The 27,531-nt window shown below is 37.8% G+C and overlaps 1 protein-coding gene across 17 annotated transcripts in view; it reads right to left on the bottom strand.

Moving 5' to 3' along the window:
- Positions 1-27,531, bottom strand: part of Npas3 (neuronal PAS domain protein 3) — an 835,955-nt gene that overhangs the window by 561,568 nt on the left and 246,856 nt on the right. For 9 of the 17 annotated variants that reach the window (XM_031355471.1, XM_031355470.1, XM_031355472.1 and 6 more), the window contains one exon: positions 18,993-19,237. In XM_031355471.1, the coding sequence (XP_031211331.1) occupies positions 18,993-19,237 (245 nt within the window). Of the gene's footprint in view, positions 1-18,830; positions 18,882-18,992; positions 19,238-27,531 lie in introns of all 17 variants that reach the window. The other 8 variants (XM_031355467.1, XM_031355466.1, XM_031355468.1 and 5 more) reach the window with 1 other exon arrangement.

Here is a 27,531-nt window from a genome sequence, read left to right as displayed (position 1 = left end):
TGGTTTTTCGAGACAGGGTTTCTCTGTATAGCCCTGGCTGTCCTGGAACTCATTCTTGTAGACCAGGCTGGCCTCAAACTCAGAGATCTGCCTGCCTCTGTCTCCCAAGTGCTGAGATTAAAGGTATGTGCCACCATTGCCTGCTCCAATTTCCAGTCTTGATTCATACTGTTTAATTACACACTCAGGAAAAAGGAGGCGAAATAAAGAGAATGTGCAGAATTTCTGCTCCAGGGCATCTGACACCTCTGGGGGAAGCAGTACTCGTGTGATATAGACCTGCAAACAAGACCCACAGCTCACAGAAATGAAACCGATCTTTGTGGCTGAGTAACGGCTTGGTAGTTATGAAACCATGATGCTCTTGCAGAGGACCTGAGTTATGTTCTCAGCATCCACACAGTAGCTTATAACTGTCTGTAACTCCAGGCCAGAGAGATCCAGGGTCTTCTTCTGGCTTCCACAGGCACCAGACACACACATACAAGCAGGCAAAGCATTCATTACCACAACATATTGTTGGAAAAACTGTGAAAGGTTTTCTTTGATATGTTTTCTCAGAAATACAAAGATATGGCTGGCAGGAGAGGTACAGGAAGGAGAAGAGGGTACATTGAGAAAAAGTAATTATTTAAAATGAAAGAAAAGGACCTTTTGATTTATTCTCAGAGCTACATTTCACCATCAATATAAGTTTCTCATTTGCACACCAACTTTGTGAATTTTATTTAGTTTGTAACTTACAAATTAAGAACTAGATGTTTTCCAAATTTTACTTTGCCATTACATAATGATTCTACCTTATCTAATCCATTCATCAAAAAACCATCCTGATCCAACCCAAGAGTAAGCAGCACCATAAACAATCAGAAATCAAATACAGAATCTGAGAGCAGTGATGTGCCTACAAGAACAACCACCACAGAGAGTTTCCCTGCCTGCCAACTCTCCCCAGCTCTACATTTAGTGCTTTCAAGTTGAACTAGCTTGAGAGTTGGAAGTGACCTCAGACTACTGAGTAAGCTCTACTGAATACCCAGACTGTTAACGCAGTCACTTAATAATGTCTGTCCGGAAGCAACACAGGTCTAACTAAGGGTACCCATCAACTTTTAGGTCTCTAATTCATACTTTCCATCCACATCTGAGTTACTTTGTATCCCTGCTCCTTTGAGTCTGCCTCTCAACTCCCCCTTTCTCAGTTGTTTCAGATAACACTGACACAACAATTCTAATGGAAATTAAATAGACATTAAATTAAATAGACGTTTTTGTTTCATATCCACACTCACCTGAAGATACCTTTTGGAAAGTTAACTAAAAAGTAACTTCCAGTTTATAAAAGAAACCGGTATGGACATTAGTATCTATAGATAATGAGGGAAAGGCTAGCTAACCCATAGGAGGTTGGTAAAGCTCTCAAAACCTCATTTAACATGAAGCTATGGTTTGTTTTTTAATTTTATTGGGGTAGTTCTCTTCCATTACTGCATAATCTAATATATATGAATTAGCAGCTTCATTACTTCTGGTTACAAATTTTTTTCCACAAAGAAACCAAGTCTTCATGAAGGGGTCTAAACAGGAGTAGGAAGGAAAAAAAACCTCAGAGGTTTGCACAGCAGCATAAACATGCTGGATGCAGCTAACTTTCTCAAGATCTAAACTGAGTTTTCTTCAGTATATTGAGTATAACAATTAAGTCCCTTCAACAGTTAGTACTTATTAATTCTAACAGCACAATACACTACAGGGTTAAAACAGGCATAAATTAACTTTATTGTCAATCATTACAAGCAGAAGAATAATTAACTCAGTATGTTTATTTATCTTCTTTCCCTACTTGATTAAATGAATGATTGATGACAGGTTCCTTGTTTTCTTTTCTTTCTTTTTGTCAGTATAAATGATCAGTATGGAACTAAACGGTGACATTAAAATGAAATCATTAGCAACTTAAAATGCATACCAACCTACACATAGGATCCTCTCTCTTTCAATACTGAGAAATCTAATCAGATCATTCATAGCCCAAACATACACTGAGCATCCTTAGATACAATCCCGAATCAGGCCCTCAGTTTCCACTTTGGCACATCTCTAGTTATGTTGCAAGCAATTCATTTCCTTTAAATTCATCATAATATAACTAATTTATTGGGTTTTGGACTGACTTGTTGGTCATATTTATGAAGTATAGTGCTAGCATTTGTGGTCTTTACCAAGGGAAACATCAAGATGACTTTAAGCTAGATTTGTTCAAAATCAGAACATCAAATCATTGATGAATGACCATTTTAAGTGACTTGGCTGCTGTGGGATTTTTCATGATTTGATAATCTCTGAAAGGTTATTGGTTTTAGTTTTGCAAATCATGTGACTAACAGCAGCAGCAGAGGCCCATCATGCACATTCCATACAGACAGGCTTCCTACACCAGCAGGGCAGAAATGATCCATAATGCAATAGTGAGTTTCTTCACTCCATGTCCCCTCAGCCAATGCTGCATGCTCTAGAAACTGAAGTGAAACATTTAGATCTCAGGGAAACCTGTACTTAAACATCTCATTCACATGCTCTGCCCTTCTGAGCATTCCTTAGTCATTATTTAAAATGTTACCACTATTGAACAACTTCATACTGCAAATACTTGAACAAGACTATGAACTGTAATGCCTCGAAGGAATAGTTCAGAGAGGGAGTAGAAAGAAAAGAGGAAAATCAGGCTGGATTGCAGAAGAATATAGAGGCAGGAAACTGTGAGACACACTGGGAACTCAGATCTTACCAGCTGCATCCACCATCACCCTTCACTCAGCACAGGAAGAGAAGCTTTGCACAGACACGGTTCCAAAGCAAGGACAGCAAACAAAGAATGAGCTCAACGAAGCAGAGGTGAACGTGAGGAATTCTCACTCCAGTTTGGATAACATCAGAAAATTGTCTATGTCAGAGTACAACGTCACATTATCAAAATCCCATGAAGAACAAATAGATTTAATGTATGATCAAATTATGATCTTCTAGTGTAGGTTCATGAGTGAGTGAATAAATGTTTCCATATAGTTTAGTGATTGGTTAAATTGAAGCAACCCCCTTCATGGTAGGATGACACTCCAGGAGCAATCCTACTTTCCTGCACAGAGTCCCTGCAGATTGCCAGTTATGTCCAGAGGCAAGACAGTGGAGCTATGCCAAGGCTCACAAATGTAACAGCACTGGCATCACTTGGTCTGCAGCCTAGGAAACTGACTCCTTCCCAGTTTCAATCCACCTGGGGATACTGCAAGAATCTGATAGGAAATAATACTAGATAAAACAAAGTTCATACCAATAACTAAGTTGTCTCTATAAGAACTTTAACATGAACTATAGTATTAAATGTTATTAAAATTATCTCAGTCTATATTGCTTTCTTAAACAGATGTCAATAATGTTAGATGTACTTTAACATATTTCAACTTTTACACAGAACATGGATCAAATTGAATGCATTTTTTTTGGTAAACTTGTCAACATATAAAGCATCTTAAGAAGAATTGTTAAATACCATCCTTTTCATATGTATCTTTTGTATTAAAATGTCATGAATATATAAAGAATATTCAGCATACAAGAGGAAAAGATAATATTCATTTAATGCTACATATACAACTATGGGACAATTGATACACAATATTCTCCATGTCTTGGTATTCAGTTAGTTTTGAATATCTTTGTATGCTCCAAGGACCAAACTGCCAATTGTATGTTTGGAAAATATAATGTATATATGTATATACATATATACAAATATATGCATATATAATGTATATATAGGCTCTTCCTATTATCACATTAACAGTGAAATCAGTAGCATGCTGGGACAGAGACAGTTATGTCTCTCTGATATCTTAAATCATAATTTATAGATATAATTCTATTTCTTTTCTTTAAAAAAATTAAGAGAGTAGCAAATGTTTATTTGAAGAAAAGTATCTATTGTCCTATAAAAGACAAACTTTACTAAATACCCATTGCCACAAAAATATTTATCATAGATAAGTTCTCTAATGTATAAATAATGTGATTTGTAAACATTTATAAAACAATCTGTGAACAATTGGTCAGTGGTTTATCGTTTCAAAAAGCTCAACGACCTTTACTTGCAGACAAGCACAGATGACAAGAATTATAATTGTCACTGTACACTCTTATTAAACTCAAGATACGTTTTGAAGATACATGGGTAACAATTTGAAATATGAAATCAATTTCTTAAGCAACTACTTTGTGAAGTATTTCTAAGTGCAAGAATAAAGTGAGTTTTAGTAACGTCCTACCATGATAACTTGTGTCACTTCATTAGTATATAAGAAAGGCTGTCCTTCCAGGAACATACAGCCTATCAGAGGGGAGTGCATTCATTGTAGAATACAAGTAACTCTGGTTTACCAGCACATATAACTCCAGTTCACTGAGCAATTAACTCTTACACCTATGTAGACTATGGACACGGGTCTTTTACATGGAATACAATAAAAAGGGATGGTTTACTGACATTGGCAATAAGACCTTGATCTGTCAGGCATCACTGCATAGATCCAGTCCTCTCTTCTCTCCTCTTTCTCTTGTAGAATAAGTCTGTAGTAAGTGCCACGTCATTCTTCAAAATATGATTTCATTTTTAGTAATCTGGGGTGGATGTTGCAATTCTCTCATATACATATCAAGTATAATATGGAACAAAGATTAGATGAGATTTTTTCTGTCCACTGAAGTTTGAGAACTCTCTTCTAGGGAACTTTTGTTTGTTTGTTTGTTTTTGTTTTTGTTTGTTTGTTTTGTTTTTCGAGACAGAGGTTCTCTGTGTAGCCCTGGCTGTCCTGGAACTCACTCTGTAGACCAGGCTGGCCTCAAATTCAGAAATCTGCCTGCCTCTGCCTCCCAAGTGCTAGGATTAAAGGCGTGCGCCACCACTGCCTGGCTTCTTCTAGGGAACTTTAATGTATAAAACTCACTTTGTCTTCTTAACTCCATCAATGGGGTAAAAGTAGCCATGACTGTAGCTTTCGATAACCCGAGTGTAGACACCATATCTGAGTTTAGAGCAGGCTTGGTGCCTCTGATGTTAAGTTAGAGAATTAACCCATATTAATTTGAAGCTGGCTGTGCAAATGCTTTTAGCATTTCCTCCAGCACTTAAACTCATTTTCAGAGAATGGACTGCTGTAAAAGAATGGAGGCTCATTAAGAGTTTATTTCCTCAAAATGCTGAAGGATGGCAACTTTCTTTTGTGGGGAGCCCAGCAAGTAGCATTTCTCTCCTTAGCAGGGGTGTGGGGTGGGGGGAGATCTCCTTAGCTGGGGGGTGGGGGAAGATCTCCTTAGCAGGAGGGCAGAAATCCCCTTAGCTGGGGAGGATCTCCTTAGCTGGGGGGGAATCTCCTTAGCTGGGGGGGGGCGGGGAGAAAGATTCCACAGAGCTCTGCTTTTGAGCAGGCATCATGGGTTCGAAAATGAAAATTTTCATCTTGTCACACTCTGGCTTACCTTGTTTCAAGGCTGGCTGTGTTTTCTTTACACAGAATAAAATTTTAGCAGGAGCAGAAGCCAAATGCATAAAATGAATGATCAACTTACAATTCGTATGAATCTATTCTTTCATAGCCCTCTGCTTAAAAATAGCATCATAAATGCACATCTGCAAAGGCTGTGGACCCCCCCCTTCCTCAATTGTACAAATTATTAGAGTCGTTGACAAAGGGAGATTTTTTTGTTGTTGTTGTTTAGGGGTTGGTCTGGGCACTCACTTGGCAGACTGCCACTTTCTGAGCAGTGGAAATACTGCTTGCAGAAAGCCACATTGTACAGAACAGCTGTTCTGTTAAAACACAGAGCTAGCAGCCCAAGAAATGACTGACTTCACATGTGAAGCAAAATTGTTCCCTCCCTTTGTACTAATTTAAATGAAATGGAAGTATAAAACATCCACTTCCACGCTGTCTAGGCTCCCTTCTCACCCACAGCCTGTGGTGACCTGTGTGCATATCCCGAGTGCAGGGGCAGCCTGCCTCAGCTGTCATGTCCCAGGCTGCTCTTCTTGAACTTAGGCCATTTGACTTCCAGACTCCAAGAATGGGGGTTTCTTCTCTGGTGTGATCTTTTCTATATTAGGGTTAGAGGGGCTGAGGAAACCATGTATAGTAGGAGTTCTGATTTTAAAAACATACTTTTCTATATCTATTAAAAGCAAGGGCGGGAGAAAGGAAATACGAGATTATAGTTTATCAAGCGGTTGGTTTGTCTTTATAAACTACAGTTTGTGATTTATGCTGTTAGTTGTTTGAGATATGTTCAGATGACATAAATATATGGTATTCTGCTTAAAACAGTCTTTTACAAGGGAAATCCTTCCCTTCATATGTTCAACCCAAATCTCAGGGCCCCACTCCTTATTAAGTGTCACCAGGTTTATGCCATTTTTCTATGACACATGGTAAATTAAACAGTTTCCATGAGTATCTAAAATTAAGACCTTGAATATTTTCATCTGAAAAATAAAAATTCTAGTAAGACTTTTCTTAGTCAGTGGTTACATCTTTGTTGAGAAAGCACCATTTGTACATTTTTTTAAATATTTTTTTAATATGCTCTCTCCTATGCAGGAAAGCTAGTAATCTTTCATATCCAGTTTACAGGTTTCCTGCTTTAGGCCTTACACTTCTTTTGATATAAATAATATCTCCCCTTATCTGATTTTATTGACAAAAAATTGATACCCTAAAACCCAAGGAAGATTACTTCCATTTAGACAAACTCATGAGAAAGAAAAGTGGCACATAGATTCATTATTATTTCAATAAGTTGGCCTTTGAACTTCAGGCATCAAATGTTTAAAAAACTGTTTTATTTTCTTATCAATTCAGTGAAATATCTATATACTGACAATTTGTAAAGCAGATTAAAATATTTTAACATTCTCAGGTCACTTGTGCCATTTAAGAAATACTAAATTTCCTCTACTCTGTTATGAGTTAATATTTTTCCATATTAGAACCTGAATTACTTTTCAAATAGTGCATATTAAATTCAACCTTCTTCCTGATTCCTTACTTACTTTGTCTTGAATATCTTAATAATACAATAATAAAACCCAAACAGAAACCTTAGTAATAGCAGAAGTCATAAACAGGAGTCCCAATAAGCCCTTGATAATTCCTCTACAAATTCAAGCTTTTCATTAAGTTGCCTCCTGGACACTCAGGAGAAGGCATACTCAAACAGTCAAGAGCCTCAGATACGAATTTTCAGATAAGAGGGCTAAAGTTAAAAAATACATATTGTTCACAACAGAGATTTGAAGTTAGAAGTGCTCGATGTCATCAACCAAGAATTGCTGTACCATTCTCAAGACACACTGAAGTGACTGGGTGGATTCATCACTACTGCATTCATTCATATACCCCACTCTGGGTACATAGAATGTGCCTTCATCCCAGGCAGCTGAATCTCTACATTGTGGACTCAATGGATATTCCCTCCAAATATTGTATGTTAAAAGCCTAATTCCTCATTGTGATGGTATGTTAAATCTATTGTTTAAGCCAGTCAGAGTACAGTGTATGTCGCAATAGTCCAAACTAATAACGATATCCTACAAAGGCCCCCTTTCCTGATCTCAGTATCCAACTGAAAAAAGCTCATATAGCAACAAGTGCAGTGACCAGCCATTACCAGAAGACTGCATCTGGCTGCTGTGGCAAATTGCCTGCCTGATGAAAAGTAACCCTGGATCTACCCTGAACAACTTGTTCCTGGATGTTTCTGTACCAACAATAGCTCTATATCAACAGTGAAAAAAAAAAAAAAAAAAACATGGGTCAGGTGTCAGCTAAGCCAACATCACCTAGTCACTTTCTACAGCCCCCTCGCCCCAAAATGCTCCCAAATAAGGTTTGCCTACATCAGTCTCATGGTTCCCTTGATGTATCCCTAGAACACATCACTCTCCATGCTTTCTTTTTTTTTTTCTTTCGAGACAGGGTTTCTCTGTGTAGCAGTGGCTGTCCTGGAACTCACTCTGTAGACCAGGCTGGCCTTGAACTCAGAAATCCGCCTGCCTCTGCCTCCCAAGTGCTGGGATTAAAGGCGTGCGCAACCACCACCCGGCTCCCCATGCTTTCTTATGCTCTCTTCATGCCTCCTTTGAACACGGAAAATGAGAGCAATTTTGCTTTTATGCTAAAATTCTTGTAAAAACCTGGATAGTATTCATCTATTTTTACAGAAGAAAGCCAATATTTTAAAGTATTTATATAAAACCCAAACTGTGTACACAGTCTGTTTTTATCATCAGTGCTGATATTCAACACAGTCTTATTTTTCAAACTGTAAAATTATATATGAGTGATGTGTTTTAATTACCAGACATCACCAAGTATTTTTGTTTTGTTTCTAGACTGCTTTGGGAAGCTATGATAAGGAACTCCCTGCAAGTTGGTGTCTTTTAAGCATTTACACAGTAACGTTCACACATGGAGAACTTGGCTAGGACTTTGTAAAGAGCAGATCCCAGAGGACATGAGGAAAAGACCAAGGGGGCTATTTTACACAGACTCTGTTTGATTTCTTGAGTATAATAAGTTGCTAAAGTTAAATCCTGCTATCCGATTCAATCCTGTTTCTTCATTTTGGTATGGTTTTAGAAATGTGTGAAATTCTATCTGCAAAAGATCACATTAGCTTTGCCCATCTAAGTCAGAGTGATAAGGGCAGCTTTGGATTCTTGGGCTAGGGATGTATCTCAGTGGAAGAGTATCTACTTAGCACATGCAAGGCTATGAGCCTGATCCCCAACACTGCAGGTATAATAAGAATAACTACTAGTATAATCAACATAACTGTAGTTATAAATAATAATAGCTATTGTCAAATTAATAACAATCATTATGATTATTGCAAGGCAGAGGACTGAGCCCAAGAGCTTTTAATGCTAATCAGGTACTATACCACCCCACTCTGCTATCAGATTATTGATGAACAAATTCCAAATATCTTATTCCTAGTAATTGTTTCATGATAGCTTAGTCATATGAGGATTTAAACAGCAAGTTTAACTATAAAGAAAATTAATAAATTATATGATGAGGCAAGTCAAAAGTATTTAACCCAAACAACTAGTTGTTTGATAGACAATTTAAGTAAAAAAATATGGTTTCATATACATTATTTTCATTTTAATTCTCTAATAATCTCCAGAGAATGCTATTGAAATTATTACTAAATTGAGTTGTAAAGGCAGAGAAAATAAGCCAAGCTACCTCAAATGCAGAAAAATTTATTAGAACCATATTTACCTCAAAATATATGCCACACTACACCTCTGGCTGGAGTACAAGTTATTTACTGATTATCATAGTATACAGGCATAGTAACATATATCAACTCTGAGTATTGCTTTAAAGATGCATCCCAGGCCATACATTACCACTGTTATATCTTAAATATGAATCAATCTGTACAATTAGTACTAAGATCCTATAAAAATGATTTAAAAAATATGTATCACTGTCCCCACCGATTCTGATGGCATAGGCAGGAACTGGTAACCTGTGGGCTAAGCCACAGGTACATGCATGAGTCCCATATGTGTACATGCATTGTCAGTGTAGAGAAGAGATGTTAACACGCTGTAATAAGTTCAAAACAGAAAGTCACGATCCTGCAGGAAAACGTACTGAACATAATTCTACTCCCACATTTGTTGTTCTCTTTGCTTTATCCCCTTTTCTCTTTTATCATGGTTAAATTCATATCCATAGGCACATCACATGGATGGATAAGTACAACTGCTGAGGCCATTTAGTTATGCTTGTATGTATTCAGAAGATTTCAGAGCATATGTATTCAGAAGATTTCACCCACTCGATATAGGATAAACTAGGGTCTAATCCCAGGGGAAGACTGATTCACCCTCTCTCAGTGGTCATTAATATAGCAGACAACTGAGTGTAAGTACCACGCAAAACTAGATTCGCCTATAGTACAACTCCTGCAGATAAGGCTCAGAGAACATTGTGGAAGAGAAGACAGGTTCAAGAGATAGAGGTCCTGGAAGTCTCCAGAGAGATTGTTCCTCCTCTAAATGACACTCTAATTATATATATGGCTGCCCAAATAAGACCCAAGTAACAACATCAACAGACAAGCTAAGATGGAGGGAAGAAACGATGGAGCCACCCACATACAAAGAGCTATATGCTGCTGATCATTAACCACTTCATCTTGTCATTGAACTTCTCTCTACAGTCTCTCAATTTCTTTTTATTTATTTTTTTCTTAAAACAAAAGGCATAAAAATCCAGGTAGTGGTGGCTCATGCCTTTAGTCCCAGCACTTGGGAGGCAGAGGCAGGTGGAGTGGATTTCTGAGTTTGAGGCCAGCCTGGTCTACAGAGTAAGTTCCAGGACAGCCAGGGCTACATAGAGAAACCCTGTCTCGGAAAAAAAAAAAAAGAATGGCATGAAAGTATGGCTTCTAAAAAAGGTAGATCAAAAAATTATCTTTACTCTCCTTTCTGGCCCAGGTTCTGGCATTTATTGACATTCTACAGACTCAAAAAGGATGTGAAAAGCTGTAGCCAATCAGTATTCAAAGTCACATTGGTTTTCATAGGTCGAGGTCACCACATGTTTATTAAGGCACAGACAGCTAAGACTTATGCACAGTATCTAGGAAGCAGTTTTGGAAAATTAAAGCCATAGCACAATTTCAATCATATAAAGCAGTCAGAGGTGACTCTTTGCTATGCTCATGAAATATTGTTATCCACAGAGTGCTGAAACTATATATTATGCTTTGCAAGAGGTTATAGGGCTAACAAAAGCATATTAAAGACTTCCAGTCTTACAAAACAGACCACAGAAACTTGAAAGTCCTAAATAAGTGGATACTAAACAGCATAAGATAGTGCCACGGGGTGCCATGACTGATACATGACATTAGCAGGAACCAGTAGATTTTCAAAGTAAGTCAAATGTAAAGAATACAAGAGTGTGCCTTAAAGTTGTGCCAAGAAAGTAGAAGCAAATAAAGCATATAAAGTTCTAGGGACCTAGTCTGTCGATGCTACATCTTTACGAGACTTTGTTTTCAGGCTCTGATTTGTAATGATTACATGTATTCAAATCTCAATGATCAAAACAGATTTTAAAAGCTTCAGTGGGAAAATGTGTATGTGTATTCATGTACATGTGTCTCTGTGTTCATGTATGCTGGTCATATTTTTAGTCCAAGACACAATAGAGATATAAAATATCCTTATTTTGAGGGGAATAAAGTAAAGTGAAAGACAGAAATATCAGCAGGATATAAAGTGAAATCACATAGGTTGTGATACTACTAATACACAGCTTCAAGAAGCCTAAGCCATCTCAGAAGATACTAATTGCTAAACCTTTTCTATAAAATTTGAGTTCAAAATTAGAAAGTAAGTAGTCTTCCAGGTCAGAATTGCTGAGACAGATAAGATGATAGATAGATAGATAGATAGATAGATAGATAGATAGATAGATAGATAGATAGATCTTTCTTCTTCTTCTTCTAGAAAAATGTCAACACTTCAATGTGGAGCACTAAAGGAATTATGAAGAAAGACAGAAATCTGTTGACCAGACATCAGGTTACACTGGTGCTCATGAGTTTTGTGAGACTGGCATTTTCAACTCCTCCCAGTACATCTATGAGTGAGCCTATAGGACAAGGACAAGGCTCACACAAGAATTTCCACTTCTCATGCTTCCTCTACAAACAAGTTACTTTTCCTTAGATTTCACATTATTCTCCCTCCAGTTTTTCTACTTTTTCTTCTTACTCTTCCTGTTTTATGATTTGTACCTGCCCACAGCTGCCTAAACATAGCATTTGATAAGTGTTATTTAAGTGTGAAAACAAATCTTTATTATACTTCAATTCTAAAGCAAGACTCAGTATTCTTCCAGGTACCAAGCAACATTCTTAGCTGTCAAGGTGAACAAAGGGAGCCAGTCGATGCTTTCAATGATCTCATGCTATAGTCCACAGGCAGGTACATAAAAGTACATAAAGGAATAGGCTAACAATAAAGTAACAGAACAATGTCAGTGTGCCTCACATAGATGGCTGGTTCAGGAAGAAGAGAATTTTACATAAGGATGGGTCATATGAACTGGGTATCAAAAGCTGGACAGGAACACACCAAACTCACCAGCTATAGTGAACTCAGGAAACAATTTTCAAAGCACAAAACTTTGTCATGAACGAGACTTACAAAAGCTTTAGAAAACAGATGTTCTCTCTGGCCTTCATTCCCCTTTGCCCCCCAAAGTCTCTCAGTGGCAGGTGGCTTTCCCTATGCCCCATGTTCAACAGACAGACTGAGAAGAATCTAGAAGAATCTAAAAACATAAGGCTTGTCATATCATCTAGTCATATCCATATGTCCAGTCTCCACTGAGCATGGAAACGAGAATAAATAGTCTTCTGCATGTATTCAGGTCTTTTTTTATTGAAGGTTTTCAGGGTCACATAAAATTTGATTAAAGTAAATGTGCTCCAATATTCTCTTGGTAGCTTTTGTTATGGGAATGCCAGCCATGGCACTTGTCCTAGATGAGGAAGGGAAAGGGGAGTGTGTGAGTGTGAATGTGTGTGTGTTCCTACAAAGAGAACATTTCAGGATAATGGTGACATATATAAAATCACACATAGATAGCTTGCAAAACTGATTGCTATTAGAAAATGAGATGATAGTGGAGAGAGGGCAGATTGTGCTCATATTTCCAGAAATTCCCCTTCCTTCCAGGTACCAAATTTTCCTTTCTGGCAAATAGAAATCCAGAAGACAAAAACAAACTATAAGAACTAGTACCATGGGGAGAATGTTCTAGTAAGTCCTGTGTTTTTATCATGTATCCATGTCTTTTCCATGTATCTTCATGGTATCATCCAAAAGAGGTCCACTGAGAGTTGCTGGCCATGGACTTGCCTTACTCTGACTCAAGCCATGATGGCATAAGTGGCCCTATACCAGTTTTGAACCACTCTACTATGAAGATGAGATCAGTTCTTCTTCCCTGTAAATATCTGACACACATTCTCAATGATAATTCTTCACAATAAGCTTTCCTTTAGGGTTTGGAGTTGAAAAGAATTCTAGATGTTCAGTCACATCATATACACAAGAAATGGTGCCAATGAGACAAACAGTAACATATAGCAAAACACACACACACACACACAAACACACACGCACGCATGCATGCATACATGCTCACACAAAAGTTAGAGATGCCACATAGTATGTTCATGCTAAATTATGCTATGATTCTATATATCATAGTCCACGCATGTAGACAAAGTAAGTTTTCATGATAGTGTGAGACTTCAAAAGAATCTTAAAAATATATTTTTCCCGTCATTTTGCCCCCATTTGCAAAAATCATTCTCTTCCCACTATGAGAGAATGAGCCTGGGCAAGTAGGGCAATGTATGCATTGCTTATCCAATCATGAAATCAAGTCAAATCAAAGGTTAGTTTTTAAATGACCTCTTCACAGAAAGAGTAACCTCAGATAACATAGGAAAGGATAGTAGCATGTCTGTAAAAAGGCTTCCTGAAGACATACCTGAGAACAACAATTACATAATATCATATTTCCATGGGGTACTAAGGCCAGGCATACATTGCTCAAGCAGCAATAAGCACTGACAGCTCCGCCTCTGGAGATGATTCCATTTAGTGCCACAAGCAACTTTGGATTGAGGCAGATGGAACGAGCTACCAGAATGAGTCCCTCAATCTCCTGAGGATAATGGGGACAAGAACAAGGGCCAAGTAAGTGCCAAGTTTCCACTTTTAAACTTGCTTGTCTATCTCTAAGGAAGCTTCTACTCAAAATGTAACAAGAATTCACTCTTGGTCCTGAAACCCTCGCCTATGTGAAAAGAAAAACAAGGCATACCACAACACCAAGTTCAGAATAACAAACTAATGTTCATCTTGCAAGGCTTCGGAGGAAGGGGTGTGTGCATCTTGCCTCCAAGCCTGAATGACACCTGCTAGAAGCACATGCTTATCAGCATACATCAAAATGCCAGGACAATCCCAGGAAAGGCTTCCCAGCTATGCAGACTCAGAAGCCATGCTCAGACCATCCTAGAAGGCTGACACCTCTCCTTAAAACCCAGATTACCCATTATTGTACCCATTACTTTACATGAATACCTTAAAGGAGTAGGCTAGGCGCCACTGTTGACATATGACTGTGGAATTTGAATAAGGACAGATAGCATGTTTAAATAGAGCCCTGCCAGTTTCTCCTCACATGTATAAGTACTTAGTCTCCATGTATGACTCTTAAACACATGCATGTGTGGCTCACATGGAGGCTAGAAAAGAATGTTGGGTCCCCTGAGTTTAGAATTAGAGATGGTTGCAAGCTACCAAGTGGGTGCTGGGAACTGGACTGGGTCCTCTGCAAGAGCAACCAGGGTTCCTCACTGATGAAGTGTCTCTTGAAGTTCTTCGCAGTAAAATTTTATAAAGATAGAAAAGTTCTTTAATCAGCTGCTGTCTTCATGTTTTCCAATTGCTCCTCTGCAGAGACTAAGGCTGCCATGCATTTTATATATTCAACACCATTCACTGCCACACACGCACGCAAATTATCATTTAAAACTCTAGGATGTTTGAATTGAAATAAAACTTAGGTGTACAATGGCAAATATCCTCAGATTAATTGAGTTGCAAGAGACACACTCCAAAAATTGACTGAAGTCCATGATATTAGAAAGACAGAAAATTTATCTAGTTTTAGTAAATGTCAAATCAGCAGCTATTGCTTTTAAGATTAATAAAAGATGTAATGGTTTCTAGATAGACTCTAAATAGAGATTACTATGAATGGAGAAGTGATTTACCAACAGTCACCACAATGAGATTTCTTTAAAGGTTACAATCATCAGTTATTTAGCTGAAACACTGTGGAGAACGCCTGGTCATTTCGTGAATAATGCATAATGTTCATTGTAGACTTGATCTGTACTATAACAATACCGATATTTCTAAAATAATAGAAAAAAACTATCTGTTGCCTTCCAATTGCTTAACATATCATTTCCGTGAGGTAATTGACTCGGGACATATTACACTCTGTCACCTGAGTGTTCTCCCTACAAGCATAACTTGTAATAATCTGTATACAATGGCCATCACACAACAAACTCATCAACCTTTATAGACTGCTAAGAAAAGATGTGATGAATGCCGGGCAGAGTAAAAGACCTTTCGGAGGCAGCAAATTAAAATGATTAAAATTCTACATAGTTGTGTGGGACAAATTTAAATTTCAGCTTTGAAATTTAATTATTAGCATGATCAACTCATCACATTAAAAAATGTTGCCTACATGGTGTGAGTACTTTTCATATAAATTTCAAAATGCCTTTAGGTTTAAGGTTTATTCAAGAGGCTGTCTGGAGAGGCTCAAAGTATAATGTCTGTCTGTTTTATTGTTGGATTATGAACTGCACATCACAGGATGCTGCGGGCTATTTATATAAGCTTGTTTATCCATATGAACTTCTTCAAGGGCACAACATAGAAGACCTTAATAAATTAAAATGAATTTCTTTTGATGTTGTTGTTTCATGACTATTTGATCAGAATGAGTAGCAGTTTTGCATTAAAGAGCTAGAATAGAGCAATAAGCTGTGTGCATACTCTACAGCACTGACAGCTTGTAGGAAGGGTTTCTGCATCCCAGAAACACTGGAGAGCCAGTGTAGATAGGGTAGAGTCTTTGAGCTTGCATCTTCAGCTCTGGTCTACTGCATGTTTACTAACATTGAACATGTATCAATTTCCATGCTCTACCATAATCATTAACTAAGATTTGTTATCTTCTAGGTGCCTCCGCAACCATCCCAACCTCCCTGCCTTCATCAGTGATACCTCACACCCTAGTATAGACTGTGACACCCATGGGGAGATGTGACCATGCTCTATCTTCTTACCCATCTTAATCATAACAGGTAATTACGGAGCTGAACTAACTGAAAGCCACACAGTGAAAAATCAATTAGTACTTACAGTCTATGCCTGACAAAATTCTCACCTGGAATGTTTGATAATTATGACACAGAGTGAATATTGTTTATAGCACTGATTCTGGTCTTAGATCTGTTATGAGCTCACTGCAAACTCATCTCTCATCTGTGTAAAATAAATCAGTATTTCTATATGAACTAAAAGTACACATATGAAAAAGACTACCATTCCAAACCTACATTGTTTATCATATAACAACAGCATGAACAGATAATAGATCCAACATTCTTTTGTCTATTTTGGTTGCCATCCCTACTAAGAGAGCCTTTTCACTTTAAACTCATTCAAGACAGAAGCAAAGTATAATTGTGCTAAGCAAATAAATGTAAGTCCACTCTATCAGTGTATATAAAATTAAATAATATATTTTTACACTGTGTGGTTTCTGATTCACCAAACTTATCAGTCCCTTGCACACTGTTCTGATGAAACATAAAGATAATCATGCCTGAACTAGAGTAAACAATTTCTCTAACACAAATGCACTAGAATTATATACAAATCTTTTGTGAAATTTCGGGGTGACTCTGATGTCTAAGACATGCATTCATGTGTCACCAAGTTGATAATCGACATTCTCAAAGGCAGAAGAGCCAACAGGAATGTGTGTTCATTTTTTGTCAAGTTGCCATCCTACCCATGAGGGGTGCTTTGGGTATGTGTGTGGGGCTGAATAGACTCCCAAGCTAGAAATATTTACTCTAAGTTCCCTTGAAGGACATTTTGTCAACCCTGCTCAACAGGAAAGTAACATGAAGAAATCCAAATTCTAATTTTCCTCCCTCAACCAGAGCACAATTCATTTTATTATCTAATATATTTCATATAGTTTAATCACATTTTCCCCTTCCCTGAACTCCCTGCCCATCCAACTTCAAAACAAAAGAAAACAAAGAAGAGAAGAAAAAAGGAGAGAAACAAACAAACAAAGGGTGAAAACCACACAAAAAACACAGAGTCCATTTTGTGTTGGCCAATTGCTCCTCTGCATGGGGTTGATATACTCAGTATTACTCCTTCAGAGAAAACTCATTTTCCCTTTCCTAGCAGGTATCAAATGCAAACAGCTTCTTGGTTAGAAGTGGGACTTTGTGTCAACTCCCCTTTCTCCTAAGAACACAAGGCTTAAGTACAGATGACATCTGTCTTTCTTATCCAAAATGTTGAAAGATAGAATTGTCACAGATTTTAGATATTGGAATGCTTACATATACATAAAATATCTGAAAGAAAAAAGCCAGGCCTATATGCAAAAGTCATTTATTTTTTACATATCCCTATGTATGTCACTTTAATATAAGTTTATATATTGTTCTTAATAATTGCATATAGGCATGCAACAAGGCTTTCTTATTATGGCATCATGTTGGAATACTTTGAGCATTAGAGAGCTTCTAAGATCATGGCTTGTGATTAGAGATTTCAGACAAAGTGATTCACATATGTGTGATCACAGCTCTTAGCATGCAATGACAAACAGGCACAGTCACAACTGAAGCTTCATTTTGATCAGAATTCAAACAAAAGTTTACAGCACCTCTCCAGTACTCTTTCCGACAACACAGCCAGAGCTACAAGGGCTTTTCCAGTGGTAGCTGGAAATATGACATCACCTAAGAATTATTTCAGATGGCCATGGTAGCATAGGCCTTTGATCCCAGCACTTGGTAGGCAGAGGTAAGCTGATCCCCATGAGTCTGAAAACCTGGTCCACACAGTGAGGTCCAGTACAACCAGGTCTCTATATAATAAGACCCTGCCTCACCCTGACCCCCACAAAAAAATGGAGCTAGCGATGTCTCATCAGTTAAGAGGACCTGAGTTTGGTTCCCAGATCACTGGGCAATTTACAACTACCTATAATTCTAGATCCAGGGAGGTCCAAGGCCTCTTGCCTTCTAGGGCACCCCACTCACATATACGCAGCTACACACAGACACATATACACACATATGATTAAAATAATAAGAATAAATCTTAAGGAAAAGAACTTAATTTGCCTTTTGCCCACAGGAAAGATTATCTACACCTCCTTAGTCTGTTTTTATTTGATGCTTGCAAAGGTTCCTTATATATTAAGACATGAAAATCTCAAGATTTTAGGTCATCCACTAAATACACCCTTAAGAAAAGAAAATCACTGACCAATACCACATATTAATTCAATATGTGGAATAATTAATTCACAATGTGGTGTAATTAATTCACAATTAATTCATGCATATTTGAACCCTAAAAATGCCCTCAATTTTTAGAAGTTTCAGGAAACAAGAAAATTCTAAAATTTAATCATCAGAGGGACAGACCTATTATTTAAAAATAATTTTAAGGATAACTATGTAAAGGATTTGGAAAACAAATATATGTTTATATTCATAACTTTCAGCCGATGTGTCCATAGAGAGACATGGAAAATTAATAGATGGTTTGATTTCAAAGTCAATAAAGTCATGAGTTCAAAACCACCTGTTCTGGGTCTTGCTTTCTCCCTGTATTTGTTCACTTAACACAAAACACATTAGCTCCACCTATGAGTCACAATTCCCCATACATTTACATATGTAAATTATTTCATCTTAAATCATAACACATATGTAAATTATTTCATCCTAACCCCTATAAAATCTTAATTAACATAAAAGAATGTTTAGGCGGACAGACTTTTTTAAAGTAAAATAGAAATAGAAGAGATTTATTTCACCTTCGCATGGTGTCTTTCTCATGCAGAGTTCAGATTTCCACATTTGAATCCCTTTAAAGGATTTGATATGCAGGAAAAGAAGAGAGGATGCTGGTGAACATTTCATTTCAGACACACAGACAGACCACCATAATCCAGACAAAGCAGTGGCCTAACACCTACCTTTTACTGAGGTGTTTGGTGGAGGGCCTTCCATCCTCAGGTTCCACGGAGGGTCCCCTTGGTTGGCAAAGTCTCTCATCTTGAGATAACTAATTGTAAGTCGGATGATGGATGCCTTGTCGAGCTGGCTGGTGATGGCAGCAGGAAGAGGCAACAACTTGGCCAATTCATAGAACTCAAAATTTTCTTTTCCCCGGCGGGAGCGAGCAGCATCTCTGGATTTCTCCTTTCTCAGTGCTTGTAAACTGAAAACAAAAAGGTAAGAAAGGGTTTAGAACATGTGATTCTAATTTTTAACTTCTATCTCCTTTCTACCCAAAATAGACCAAAAATTAATCTGGAATTCAAGAGACATAGTTAGATGAATTTCAAGTAATGTCTATGGTGGCTGCTTGTCACAAGCACAGTTATAACTAATAAAATCGTGTTTTGCTTGTTACAACATTTCTGTCTTCCAGCTGTCCAGGCAGTGAAATACAGTCCTTGTTTCTAAGACATAAGGCTTACAAGTGAGGCACGATGTTATAGCCATAAGCAGTTTAAGACTCAACTTGTATGGTTGTGTTTCTATACCTGTTCTCAAGATTTGCTTCATTCAACTTTCATTACCACTAGAAACTTTAACCACCAAAGGAAACACTTTGTAAATTTTGTTTCAGTTATCATCTTGGAGAACAAAGGTAAACACCAGCATAAGTCCCTTTGGCAGAATAAACAAAGATAATGCTCCAGTGTTCTTAGAAGGATCTAAGGATCTTCATACTTTCACACTGAAAGTATAGATTGTAAAGGATATTGATGTCCACTTGATAAGAGAACACTATAACTTCATACAAGTGGGCCGGCATTAGCATAGAGATAGACTCTCAGAGATACTAGAGAATGCACTGTCTCCAAAAGCCAAACTTCCTGATAGCATGAGTTTTAGGTTGAAAGATAAGCTCTGTCTGGGTTATTAAAATTTATAGACATTATAGACATATTACTTCACAGAGGAGGCAACAGGTTGGATCCAGAATTTTCCTTTAACTATTCATGTGTATTTCTGTTTGAAGTGTTGCTCACATGGCTGAGAGCGGAATCTGGCACCACCGTATGCGAGAGTCTAGAGGGAAAACTGTCTCCTCTGAGTCACTCTCACTGCTTTGTATCTGATGAGCAATGTATTCAAGCTCAGACCCCAGTGATAACTAACTGGGTTATATGTACAGCATCAAGGAACTAATAAAATAACTGGTGACTATCCGCATTACTGAACGGAGATGTTTTAAATGTTTAAATCCCTATCCTGGATTCCCATAAAATAAAAAAGAGCAACAAGGAAGGATGCAAGTAAGGAAGTCTGGAGAAAGAGATCAAAATGGTTTCAGCAGTATGGCTCCATTTTCCATAAATAAAAAATGAAGAATAACCTGCCAAACCACATTATAGCAGCCATGGATTGCTTAGAGTAGAAAAACGCATGCTCTTCATATACCTCAAACACCTTACAGAATATCGGCATAGTTTAAGATGCCATAGTTTAATAGCCATGGTAGTTGCTGGGTTAATAGCCCAAGCAGCACATATGCTCATGTGGTTAGTAAATAAATACATACAAATATGCATACGTGCATGCATACATACATATCTTATTCAGTAATAGATATGCATTAGGCAACTAATGCTATCATTTTGAATCGTTTAAGTAATGAGTGTTTGTCCTGTAATATGATTCACGTGATAGCTTCATGCAGAAACATGAGTAACTATAAGGAAAAGTTGTTTTATATCACATACATCATATATATATATATATATATATCACATAATATCATGATCAATTTATTAGAATCCATAAATGTTTAATATTGGCTTATTGAAAACTATGTAAGTTACAGATGCATTAACATAGGGCATAGTATAGGTATATCCAGGATCCAGGCAAAGATCTCAGACCAGAGGATGTCAGGTCTCCCTTTGCATAATACAACTAATTCACCTGGTAACAGCTAGGTGAGTTATGCCTAGGACACCATGGATTTCCCATGTTTATTTTGTTTTTATTGGTTTGGTTTGGGGTTTTTTTGCACTACACATGAGCAGGGGATGGTGCAGTGCTTGGAGTTATCTCTACTGTGCTTCTCATAACTAAATACAACTCTAGAAGGAGGTTTAAACTGACATTTTCACCGGGCGGTGGTGGCGCATGCCTTTAATCCCAGCACTTGGGAGGCAGAGGCAGGTGGATTTCTGAGTTCGAGGCCAGCCTGGTCTACAGAGTGAGTTCCAGGACAGCCAGGGCTACACAGAGAAACCCTGTCTCAAAATAAAAAAAAAATTTAAACTGACATTTTCTTGTTGCAGTAAGTGCCTATGACTAAGTTCTAGAGCAGGGATTCTAAGGCCTTTAAGGTTAAGGAAGAGACTTTTAGTAAGTAAAGAGAACCAGAGAACATAAGGCCAACAACCCCAACTAAGAGATAAGACATGATTTCAGCTTGCCACTCCTGTGGCCAGATTTCCAGTGTTGCTGCCATTTCTAGATTCAAAAAGAAAAGAGTCTAAATTTTTTAAACCAAAGTTTCAAATTTTAATACATTAACTAATTAAAGTTTCTTTTGTTTAACTGTGCATGAAAATAAAGCACGTTATGGTCAATTTTGGATCAGTGACTCATTTTACAACTGGGCCATAACTGGGGAGGCCAATTTGGAAGGCAGTTTTACATGGATGTTATGTGTAATTTTCCTTGTCACCCAAATGATCATAAATGAATTCATTCATTATCTAATTAATATTCCTAATATTTACACTAGAAATTTCTCCATGCAACTAAAGCAAAGTGGATGATTAAGCAATTATTCTGAAATTGATATTAATGAATAGGCTTGTCAATAAACCAAGGGGAAAAATTAATCCTCATGAGGGCTGGGGATGCTAGGAGAAGGGGGAATGAACAGGGAGAGGTTGATGGATGGGCACACTAAGTTAAAGTTGGCTAGGAATGAAGAATATAGCAGCAGGGTGCAAAGGCATGGTGCGGTAATTGTATACAGCCACAAAGTGCTATCCAAGAAAAAAACTGGAAGAAAGTATTTTGAAAGATTCCATCATAAAGAAATGATGAAGTTTTAAAGAGATAAATGTTTAATCTGATTTAAATGTTATACAATGCCTACATATGTTGAATATTATCCATGGTACCTATAACTACATATGAATTTAATACTTTGTGTAGGTTACAATAAAAATAAGCAAAATGTTAAAACAATTCAATTAAAACAGTAAAAGAAAATGTTATCAGGAAAAGCAAACTACAAGACTGTATGTAGAAGACCAACTAGTAGTTTCCAAGGGGTTGATTGGGACACAATCTTTTGCTCCTCAGGGAAGGAGAATAGATACTGACATCTAGTAACACTTTGCCTAAATATACTTCACTTACATTTCCACGTCAGCACTGAGCAATGTTACTAACACATACATGCATGTACACACATGCACACATACACACACACACACCCACACACACACACACTATTAAGCACTTACACTATGTCCCTCTTCTCTTTGCCATCTTCTCACACTACATCCTCAACTCTAACACACAATAGACCCCTCTACTGAAGTCATGTTCTTGGCCATTATCTTAATAATAAAGGGTTTCCATGACTCCCACATCACATCATTATGCATACACCATAGTTCAGAAGAGTTTCACAATGACAGCACTGTGTCTATAATAAGTAGTAATTGGTTTTGAGGGCAACAGCAATAAAATACAGTCAAAGGATTATAATGGCTGTTGAGACTCTGGTATAATAGATGAAACTAAAGATCTTAAGACAATAACACAGCTTGCGGATTAATCCTCTGCTCGGCTTTATGAAGTAGAGCCTTGCTGTAATCAGTTCTCAAATTGAATTAAGGACCATGTTAAAACCAAAAATAAACTTTGTTTCTGTACATTTTGTTCTAGACAAAACATTTGGGCTGCATTTCTAAAACACAAAAGCAGCATACATTGGTTGGATAGGAGTAAAATACCACAGTGCCTATCTCTCCCATCAAAAATATGACAGAACTTCTGACCCATAACTATTGGCTTCCTGAATTTAGACATCCCAGAACTCTATTGTGCTCAGTTTGGATTCTGGACAGAAGAAACAGCCCGTCAATTCTCAGCAAAGACTGTGACAATATCAACTCTCTCCGGTGACTGTCCCATCCTCTGCAGCAAAGAAGATCATTACCAGTAAATAACAAGACCAACAAATAAGTTCTAAAGACATCATTTTTCTACATACATATATATTTTTTACAAAATATCATACACAAGGTTATATTTCTATGTTATTTTTTCAAGAGATAAGTAAGTGATTTTCAGATATTCAAATGGTTCCAATCACCCCAACTGAGGGTAATATTAAGCAAACATCTACAGTTCCTATTAGAGGAACAAGAAATATTCAGCCAAAATATTTGGTATTAATCCTTGCTCTGGTACTTATTAACTATGTAAAGCTCACTTTAATACCTTGGATTTTCTTATCTGTAAAATGGGATGATATCACTAAGTACTTTTGTTATTTGTTAGAAATAATGGTTTAGTGAAATGTTTATAGTCACCGTATAATCATATGATGGTAGACTAACTGAATTTCACGTGGATAGTTTGATTCTTTGAATGGCTACAATGCTCATTTACATGGAGATGATCATTTCACTAGCATGGCTAAAACAATACCCTTATTGCTGATACTGAGCTTTCTTTTCTGTATAATATTTACTGTCCTTAGGCCCTATTCATCATATGCCACAGGTACACTTATACATATACAATTAATAATGTAAACGTGAATGTTTGTAAAAAGTTTCTAGATAAGGGATGTGTAGCCATTTTCAGTACACTCAAAGATGGGATTCAGCTGCAGATAATATTGCTCATATATAAAAATGAATACATGATAAATATGAAGAAGCTAGATTATTTAGGAAGATAGAAAAGTATGTGCAGAAAACCTTAAATGGTAATAGGTATTTTGGTAATTTTAAGTTGTAAAGAGCACATAAGTTCTCTTAGAAGGAAGACTGTCTTTCAAAATCTCCTCCAAAGCTCACTAATCTGAAGACTCTATTGAGGACAAATCCAGGACCGTGGAGAGCTCATACAACCAGGCAGGACTCTCCCCCTCAGGCTCCTCACAAAGAGTCAAGTCACACTGAGAGACTATTTAATACTGAACCTGAAGAACCAAGTCACAATTAAAGAAAGGGCATTGTCAGTTTCCTGACACATGGAACTAGCTATGAGTATCAATCACTTATTGGACTTGTCTATTACAGGGAAAGATGCAACTTTGAACTGGTTACTCATTAAATTATAAAAAAGCAATATCCCTTGAGGATGATCAACATTAGACTTGCAAAATTGTTTCCATTTGGTTTGGAAGTCATTACAATGTTAAAAATTATTACTGAACCAAAACAACTGTAGAGACCAACAACTAGAACAACAACAAAGTGTATGCAACAGCCACAGAAGAGCAATAGGGAAACAAAATAAACTAACACTATCTTCCTCTGCAGCGATCTGTTCAGAGACAAGCTCTAACAAACCAGGATGAACTTAGGTGGGAAAAGGGACAGGGAGAGGAAGAGGGGAACATGAAAAGGTATTGGGGGTACAGGAGTGAAGCCCTGAGAGCCAGCACAAAGAATGGAAACAGGTATCCTTGGGAGGTGGAGTGATCCTCTAGAATGTACCAGAGACCTGGGAGGTGAGGCATGCTCAGGATTCAAAGAGAGGGACCTTAGATGAAATGCCAAACACTGGGGAGAGGGAACTTGTAGAGTCTACCTCCAATAGAAAGACGGAGCATCAAGTGGAGCAATGAAATTTCCATTCCACAGTCAAAAATTCTGACCCAGAATTGTTCCTGTCTGAAAGAACTGCAGGGACAAAAATAGAGAAGAGACTGAGGGAAAGGAGGTCCAATGACTGGCCCAACTTGGGATCCAGCTCAAGGGAAGGCCCCAAGACCTGACATTATTACCAATGCTATCATGTGCTTACAAACAGGAGGCTACCATGGCTGCTCTCCAAGAGGCACAACAAGCAGCTGAAAGAGTCAGATGCAGATACTTATACCCAACCAATGGACAGAAGCTGGGAACACCTGTGGTCGAATTAGGCAAAAGCTGGAAGAAGCTGAGAACTTGGGTGACCCTAGAGGAAGACCAGGAGTGTCAACTAACTCTGACCCCTGAGATCTCTTAGACACTGAGCCACCAACCAGGCAGCACACACTAGCTGATATGAGGCCCTCAACACATATTCAGCAGAGGACTGCCTGTGAGAGAAGATGCACCTAACCCTCGGAGAGGCCCCAGGGAGTGGGGAGGTATGGTGGGGTGGTAGTGGGGGGGTGGGGACATCCTCTTGGAGATGGGGGAGGAAGAATGGGATTAGGAACAGTCAGAGGGCAGAATGGGAGGGGGATAATGACTTAACAACAACAACAACAACAATAATCGAGCTAAAATATATTTTGTAATATAAACATTTTGATTCATTTCCTTTGCTATTGATGTTATCAGTTCAATGTTGTCCCTCTCCATGGATACCTCACCACTAAGTCTCAGTTTGAATACTTTGTGGGAAAACTTTACAATCTAACATGTAGTCTTTTGGAAGGAGTATGGCAGGGTTTGGTTATCCCACTATAGGGGAAGAAGGGAGGGGTGGGAAGGCTTTATATTTTGCCTTTTTAAGGCACTTCTAAAGGAGCCAGGCAGGCAAGATTTTATGGATTTTCCTACTTGCTTTGCTTAGGAGAACCCAGAACTACAGATTCCTATTTATCAATTAATCTGCCATGCAGCCTCAAAGGAAGAAGGTAGACCTGTATTAAAAATGCAGCCATCAAAAATTCATCAAAGGCTTCAGCATTTTAACTCATGAACCTTTGAACACCTGCACACTTGTCAGATCTCTGGTCATAGTTAATGGTAAAGTCTACAGTTACTCCAGTACCTACACTTGCCCTGACATGATCTGAATGAGAAGGCCTTTCAAGAAAAACAGAGACCCCATAAGCATGCTGGTCTGTCCTTCATTACATTTAGTAAAACAGCCCTCCCCACACTGACCTCACACAGAATTCAAAGTCAATCAAATTAGTTTGCCGCAGAATAAGCTCTTTCAGGTGTATTTTTAGAATAAATGTAAACACAAGGTAGGATCATTGAGAAGTGGATAGGCAACTATTACCTGGTGGGAGTGTGAACAACAACGCTCACAAATCAAAGTGTTATAAAGCTCAAGAGAAGGTAATCATTTCAGAAATCTTCATTTAGCATGTGAAGCAAGCAGGGTAGTCTATACTAGATGTTGAAACTGGATCCTTCAAGTTCAAGGTAAGAACTCTGCTGCTTAACTAATGCACTGCTCATAGCTGTCATCATTAATTTACGTTAGCCTCTGTAAACATCAGGAGTATAATAGGCCAATTTCACAACTAAATATAGATGCACATTTTGCCCTTATATAAATGGCAGATTGCCACTGTAGATCATCGCCGCAGCCACACGTCAGGAGAGATGCAGTGTTTGATGGTCTGATGCGCACACAATATATGAAACCAGTTGTAATGGTTGTTTGGAAGCAAAGTGTAACAGCAGCAAGATTTCATTTGTTCCACAAACTCAGGATATATTAAGCTTGGCTGACAAAGACTGTTGGATGTGCTAAATCAGTTTGACCTTCACTCCTGCTTTATTTTTCAAATTTAACATGTGACATGACCACTGTGTTCTCATATGTAAGAAAATATTGAAACTGATTGTTTTTAAACAGCGTCAAAAAAACGTGATTGCTAACGTTTCATAAAGTATCAAAAGCAAGAGGCATGCTTCTGGTTTTTAAGCTAAGTCATATTCTGATGGGATCATTGTGACCCTTTGGACTTGAGGCAAAGTAGATCAGATGAGTAATTAAAGCCATTCACCGGAATGCCTCCCATCATCTTCAGAAAAATGTCTTGTGTACGTTTGAACTTAATAATTAAATTAATTGGTTTTAGCCAATGAGCATTTTTCATTCTTACCACTTTCAATAAGAGGCTCTCACTCCAGAATGAGTCGTTAGAACAGAAAGAAAGCTGATCAGTTCGCCCAGCCCCTTTCAACCAGTGTTCACCTTGGTTCAAATAACCCTTGAATGAACCACAGCAAGACTGAGCTATTCACTGTGTGTGCTTAGTTGTGTGCCCAAAGACTCATAAATCAAAGTGTTTTGTTCTTCGTTTTTTATCCTACAACTTCAACATACACAACTGTCAGTTTCACAATAATGGGGGGAAAACTTGCAGCTTTATCAAGTAATTCCTCTCCACCCAATAAATAGCACTTTACCTTGGGGCAGCTTGTATATTTCACACCTTAAATTTCTATTTACCAAGTCAGCTAATCACTTCACAATTGAACTCAGAACAACAACAAAAAAATTATCAATTAAAGTGGTTGAAACTCCTGCAAATTATCATTTAGGGATGAA

The sequence above is a fragment of the Mastomys coucha genome, unplaced genomic scaffold (genome assembly GCF_008632895.1).
Source record: "Mastomys coucha isolate ucsf_1 unplaced genomic scaffold, UCSF_Mcou_1 pScaffold6, whole genome shotgun sequence".
Lineage (NCBI taxonomy): Eukaryota > Metazoa > Chordata > Mammalia > Rodentia > Muridae > Mastomys > Mastomys coucha.
Note: the sequence above shows the minus strand (reverse complement) of the source record. Positions and strands in the feature narration are given on the sequence as shown.